The sequence below is a fragment of the Xiphophorus hellerii genome, chromosome 13 (assembly GCF_003331165.1).
Source record: "Xiphophorus hellerii strain 12219 chromosome 13, Xiphophorus_hellerii-4.1, whole genome shotgun sequence".
Classification (NCBI taxonomy): Eukaryota; Metazoa; Chordata; class Actinopteri; order Cyprinodontiformes; family Poeciliidae; genus Xiphophorus; species Xiphophorus hellerii.
This window is the reverse complement of record NC_045684.1, coordinates 23,209,893-23,216,916: the sequence shown is the minus strand read 5'-3', so window position 1 is coordinate 23,216,916 and position 7,024 is coordinate 23,209,893. Positions and strand designations below refer to the sequence as shown.

The 7,024-nt window shown below is 40.3% G+C and overlaps 1 protein-coding gene across 1 annotated transcript; it reads right to left on the bottom strand.

Annotated features, from left to right (window-relative positions):
- Window positions 1-1,850: 1,850 nt before the first annotated feature.
- abhd5b (abhydrolase domain containing 5, lysophosphatidic acid acyltransferase b) lies at window positions 1,851-5,965 on the bottom strand. The gene is made up of 7 exons (XM_032580009.1): window positions 5,859-5,965; window positions 5,090-5,172; window positions 4,596-5,004; window positions 3,982-4,133; window positions 2,556-2,667; window positions 2,290-2,470; window positions 1,851-2,205 (listed from the first exon to the last, which is right to left on the bottom strand). The coding sequence occupies exons 1-7, from the start codon at window positions 5,900-5,902 to the stop codon at window positions 2,098-2,100; spliced, it is 1,089 nt and encodes a 362-aa protein (XP_032435900.1). The 5' UTR covers window positions 5,903-5,965; the 3' UTR covers window positions 1,851-2,097.
- Between the last annotated feature and the right edge of the window lie 1,059 nt (window positions 5,966-7,024).

Genomic DNA, 7,024 nt, shown 5'->3' with positions numbered 1-7,024 from the left:
AAAGGCTCGGTCTCCGTGGCTACCCTGTTGCCTGGAGACAGCTGGGGCGGGCTGGGTTGATGTTTCAGGAGTGACAAAGATGGGCAGAGGTAACTGAGCTGCAGGAACCGGTGAAGGCCAAGACGCTCAGGGTCTTTGGATGATTACTTTCACGACAATTACTATTATTAGTAACTCATATTTCCATGTTCGAAGCAGTTCCAGAATGCTGCATGGAAATCCAAACTTTATTCCACTTTTTCGCTTCACAATGCTCCGCCGGCACTTCCAATAAAGATGTGGGGAAAAGCTTTGAAATATATTGCAGCCTAGTTTTACACATGGAAAAGATTTGGAGGAAAATAACATTTGATTTAAGTGCATTTATTCTGTTTGGAACATTTGAACCAAGATTTTCCTCGTCACTCTGGCTCTTAACAAATGGATTTGAATAAAAAAAGTATGCAATGAACTACTGTAACACTTGTGTTTAAGAAAGTTTATGTGTTGAATCAAGAATTTACGCCATTTTTAGCGTTAGCGCTGTTGCTAAAGTCAAACTTGCTAGCAAGCTAAGCTTTTTGCCAAACAACACTTATTCTGGCACTTAAATGGATTTGAATACAAATTAGACATGGCAAAGAACTAAAGTAACACTCGTGTTAAGAAAATGTGTGTGTTGAATCAAGAATTTACATTTGTATCCCACTTTAGCTGGCCTAGCGTTAGCGCTAATGCTAAAGTCAAATTGCTAACAATGAGCTTTTTGCCAAACGGCACATCCTAGCTGGGTTTTTTTTTTTTTTTTTTGTGAAAAATGTTACATTCCACCTTGTTAGAGATTTAAGAAGTTACTGACCAAGTCATTAAAGTTTCTTAACGTGTAATACAAACCAGATGAATTCATGAAGAAAAAGTGAAGGTGCTTAGGCAGTCACTTCATCTGCTTTGAAAAACATATTTTGCTTATGCACAAAATTGACTCAAAGTCTAAAACTGTGGCATCCTTATTACTCATTTGGTATTAATAAATGTGAGTTTGTAGTTTTAAAATGTAGCCCATTGAGGAAGATAATTTAAAGTTAACCGTTACTTATAGAGTAAAAGTGGAGACTACTACCTACTTTATTCATGTAATTTAGTTGATTTATGTAAAACAATGTTAAAAGCCACAATTGAAGTCGATTTTAATGATTTCTTTGAATTCAGCCATTTTATTTGATTGTTTTTGTTGTAGTTCTATTTTTGAAAAATCTACCAAAACAAAAGCTATGCTAGTTCTTATTTCCCTTTTATCGGTTTGCTTTCATCAGTGACTATGAGGCGAGATAGAACATGTCCCAGACGATGTGTCAGAGTGACACTCAAGCATCCCCCAACGAAAAGATGAACTTCATTTTCTTTCTTGACCCATTCATTTTCTGCAGACTCAAGAGTTTCTTTAAATCACAGTGATGCCTCTTTGAACAGAAGGCCTATTTTTAGTCCGACACATGCCTCTGACCCGATTCTGTCACGGCAGCTGTGACTTAGTGGTGGGCTGAGTGTCGAACGGGCTCAGAGAGAGCATCACTGTCCAGGTCTCCTGAGTGGGTCACTCAGCTCAATATGTGAGGGCTGCTGCTTTGTGTTACAATTTGCTGTTGTTCCCTCTGCAAAGCAGTGACGCCGCTGTACTGCCATCTGCTGGCCGCGCTCACTCCGTGGTTCCAAAGAAGTGAGAAAGCTTCCCGAGAGTGTCGGCGGCCCCTTTGCCCCGTTTAACTCTGCCTCACATTCCCCTCCCTCATTCTGTTTATCCTGCCTGCATCAAAAATAGCAAATTCCCTGGACAGGACAGAGCTGCCCAAAAAGAATTCAAAGAAACAGCATTGACAAGTACAGAGAAATCAAATGGATTTCACATTTATTTACAAGAAATATTTCAAATAAATCTTGGAACTTTTTGCCCAGAGAAGTCGGCTTTAGAAGAATTGGAGTGATGAGAGCCTCCAGTTTGTCAAGGGTCTTTCTCGAACAAAATAAAGTGCATGATGAAGAAGGTTATTTCTCTAGTAGTGGAATGGGTTCAGCTTTGGTCAATCTGGGGAGTCTTCTGTCAGCGTTTCACCGCTTCGTTTAGTCGTTTGTGCCTTTCCGCTCTGTCCAGGCGAGAATCCGAAAGACCGTGTGATTGAAGTCCTCCGGTTGATCAGCGAACACGTAATGGCCGGCGCCTCGGATCACCTGACGAACACAGACACCCGGGAAACGATTTTTGACATCAAGTTTCAGGCTTTTGCAGCGGAAAGCCGAGGAAAGACAACTTACGACGATTTCCGCATCTGGCCTGGTCTTCTTCACCGCATATCCGGAGTTGCTGTCGATGCTGGACCGAGATCCGTAAATGAAGGAGATGGGAATGTCGGCTCTGACCCCATCGATCCGCTCCAGCATCGGCCTCTTCGCCCACCCGTAGGGAATGGTCATGTTCCTGAAGGCCGTCTCGCCGCTGACACAAAGAGACATCGTAGTTTGAGGGCTTGAATGGAGTTAAAACAGCCACAGGCAGGAGGGCAAGAAATATGATTTTTCACCTTGGCGTCTGGGCATTGAGGTGGTAGATGTAGTCAGACACCGTGTTGTCATCGAACACAGAGGAGTACTTCTGCTTGAAGTCCGACCGGATAGTCTGGACCAGCATCGGACCTGAGAGAGGAGAATGTCCGGATGTTATGGCACCAAATCGAGCCCAGATCATCACCATGCCGGTAAACTTAACATCAGGACTTTGTGCTGATGTGCATCGTTTGGTTTCCTCTCAATTTACTGCCAAACAGCTGAAACTTGGCCTCATCTAAAAGTTTTTTGGCTTTCTTCAAATACAAATTTGAAAACCTACACTCATTGTTAGTGACAACCTTTCCACAAAAAAAAAGCCTTTTTTTGTTTTGTTTTGTTGTAATTGGATTGTCAGACTGCTGCATCCTAAGCGCACAAAGCAGCGTTAATGGAGATCCTTAGTCCCAGCAGCTGTTAGACTTTATAACCATCAATGATCCCAAAAAACTCAAATATTTACATACATTCCTTAATTTGCCGTTTTTACTCAATTTAAATTACATTTTTGATGGCATCTCCACATCTCTGCTGTTGCATCGTTGGTTTAGTCACTTATTGCAAATATTGTTGTTTTTTTTTTAATTAACCTACCCAGTTACACATTCCTTTGGCTCTGAGTTATCTAAAAACTGCACAGTGTTTGTTAAAATTTTGCCCTTGACATAAAGTATTTTATTCTTTATTCTGTTCATATATATTTTATCTTCTTATCTTTGTGTGAAACCAACTTGTTTTGATTGCCTGTCACTTTGCTGCTGTCGCAACAGAATTTCATCACTGTAGCACAATAAAGAAATTTCTGTTCTATAAAGTGTGGATTTGAGAGGCAGCACTATGGCTTTTTGCAATTCTTCTTGGCGTAACACAGTTTGACCCCCAAGGTGAACTTCCTGGGATGTCCACTTCTGGGAAAACCAGGAACAGTCCAGAATGTTTTCCACCGCTAACAGAGCTGTCTCACAGCAGAATAGTTTATTCTAAATTATTTAGAAATAGCCGTGTTTTATATTTTTTCCCTGTTCTTCTTCTTCTTCTTTTTTTTTTTTTTTTAGAATTTCCCCCTTTTTTCCTTTTTAATTCCTATATAAACTGTTGAAATGGATTTAGGTTTCGGACTAACATATTAGTTTTGTTTTTGTTGTTACCTCAGTACAACAGGCTATGCAGTTTCCCCCCCTTTTCAGACCTACTAAGGGTCAGACTTTTTTAATTTGATCCCCAATTATGTAATAGGAACTGGAGAAATAGTATATGTTTGGAACAGTAATCTGATCGTCTGTGTAATAAACTTAAACTTTAAAACACATGCATTAAAAACAAAACAAAACAAAAAAAACTCCACCAAGATCCCAGGAATGTTTAAGTGCATGTGTAGGTTTGTAAATGTGTGTGTGTTCTGACCCAGAGGTCCGGCCAGCCTGAGACCAGCCAGCGGGTTGAATGGGCTCATGACGGCCCCGATGGCTCTGATCCACACGGGGATGGAGTAGTGGTTCGGGTTGTCTGGGCGGGCCGGGAACCCCCACGGTTCCACCAGCAGCAGATGTCTCACCCTGCACAAGCAGAAACACCGCATTACTACGGGTTGGGCATTTATCGCATCGTTAATCGCGAGAAATTTCTTATCATGATAAGAATTTTGATCCATCGTTGTCACGATAAATTCCAGTCAGCAATGTTTTAAGCACCCCAAAACTGTTGGGATTGTTAGTGTCACTGTTTTCTCCACTGTTCATTCATCAAACAATATTAATACATTTGAAAATATAACTAAATGCAGTTACTGTGTGCAGTTTCATGACACAAATTTATGTAACATGTGTCCTAAAGAAGCGTATTACAAATAAATATGTTTTTCAAGTGATAAATAGTTCTTATTGTCACTTTTAATGCTATCGATAGCAGCACAAAATACCGTGATAAAACCTTAAGTCCATATCGCCCACTGCTAACAATTACTTCATAAATTTATTAAATTAAGTTAATTTAAGCATGATCTTAAAAAAAAATAGCACCTGTTTGGGTATTTGAGCGTGTAGGCCGTAGACAGGTATCCTCCGAGGTTGTGTCCAAGCAGAACCATCTCTTCCAGGCCCACCTTCTCCCTCCACTCCTCCAAGGCCGACACGAACTCCTCCTCGGCCCCCTCGGGGTCTGTGTTGAACTGGGGGCGGCTGCTCCTGCCGAACCCCAGCAAGTCCAGCGCGTAGACGGGTCCGCAGCTGGACAGCGCGTCCAGATTCTGGGCCCAGAGGCCGACGCCGCCTCCGAATCCGTGGAGCAGAACCACGGGCGTCCTGGACTGGGAGCGAGGCGGCAGGAGAGACGGTGAGTTCGGGTGCAGGTGGGTGGAAAAGGCTATGGTCCACAGGTAGTTGCCGTTGGATATGCGGATGTGCTGCCTGGAGTAGGGTCGCCTCACAGCTTCAGCAGAGAGAAGGGACAATAAGATATGGAAAAGTAGAGGAAACATAACTTCTTCTTTCTTTCTTTTTTTTTTTTTGCTTACTTTTGAGCATTTTTTCCTCTGCATCTTTCAGCTGAGTAGGAGAAGTGGGGCACCAGGAGGGGAGCCAGTTTGCTATCCACGAACTGAAGTCAGAAAAAACAGAGCTCAGCATAAACCCATACACTGGACTTTGTCCATGTGCTTTTTGTTATCAGTGCTCCCTGGTTATCTCTGGACAAGAACAAAAAAAAAAAAAAAAAACCTTGACAACATCAGGCAAGGCACAATGCGACGTCACGAAACTTTGCTCTGGGGCATCTCAAAACTCATCAGCAGTAACGTGTATTGTACATTTATTTCATAACGTCTTTACCAAATAGACATATTACTTTGAAATTACTCAACACTGGCAGAAATCCCGACAGCTCAGGTGGGTGCGCATTAAATACTACGACGACCTGCCATACATTCAGAACCCAAACATTGAAAACATTAAAAACGAGCAAATTTAGAGTTGGGAAATTTAGTTAAGCAGTTTTAACAAGAGTAAAGTTTAGCAAAGACCATGAACTGGGTTAAAACAAAGCATTTTGTCGCAATAAACAATACTAAATATGATAATATCGTATTGAAAGAAAGTTGGAAATGTTTCAGTGACCAAATGTAAACAAATGCAGACTGGTCAAAGTTTCAGGACAAGAGCTGGAGTCATACAGGGATCAAATACAACTTTCAGTTTATACGGTCCAAGGGTTTTCGCATTTCCAGCAAAATATCTATTCACTGTGAATGAATAAACAAAAAAAACAGACAATGAGAAATAACTAACCTTTGTTCAGTTCGTGGCTGAACCTCTTCCGCCATCCTTCGCATTATGTATTAGTCGTCTGAAAAGCTGTGGTCCAGCGAAACACTGCTGTTGAAAAGTTACTGCGATGCCTTCAAGTACATGCCGTAAACTTATGGAGTAGTTGTGTAGCCGAACACGACTAAAAAGAACGAGACTAACAGGAGTGTATAACCGTAAAGAACATATAAATAAATAAATAATAAAACTTAGGTGACGTTTTACTATAGTTGGCGCGAGGCTGTATTTGAGGGGTTGCTCGTTCAATTCTATGTCCGACTGTCCTTGAAGGCAGCAGCAACTGGTTGCCAAAAGCTGCTCAGGTGAGCTAATTAACTTCGTCGAGGAAAATGCGTTATTTTTAACATGGAAACGAGAAGCTCGAGTGGTTCCGTACACATCGGTATGTATATTTAAAGTAACTTTTTAAAAATATATGTATAAATGTATGTTTCACTTTAAAATTTACAGTTGCCTGTATTTTGTAAAAAAATACCTTTTCCGTGAAAATATGTAAATTTTCGTCGAACCAAGTCACCCTTTTATAAGCAGAAACATTGAGTTGAGTTTGACTTTATTGAACGTCGTGCGAGAAAACAAGTTAATTTATTTACAAAGAAAATAATTTAAAATAAAAGCAAGGAAAGAACAGTAAAGTATATTTACGCTCAAATGAGTGGGTAGAAGTAGAAATGTATTTGTTCGCCCACTACATTGTGTAGCATCATCCAATAAATTACTTTTCATATTAACTTGATCATAACATTTTTAGTTAGTATTTTATACATGCACGTGTGTAAATGGTACAATTCACTTTAATGTACATTATTGGTCCTCAAACTATTACTGAGGAAAATCTGAAAAGTGTGGCTGTTAGGTTAATGTTTAGCCCAATTAGCCTAATAGCTGTTTCGTATATCCTCCTCTGAAACCTCAGAACAGCTTGACGTAGATGGGGACTTGTTGCACTGACTTTTATTTAGTGGTGTCAGAGTAAAGAGGACTAGATAAAAATGTACTAAACAGATTTTTTTTTTTTTCACAGAATTTTTGCCACATAAAATTCCAGGGAAATATATTAAAGTATTTTGATTGTTTTTGTGACAAAATGTGAAAAGGTTAAAGCGTTTTTGTTTGTTTTCTGGCCT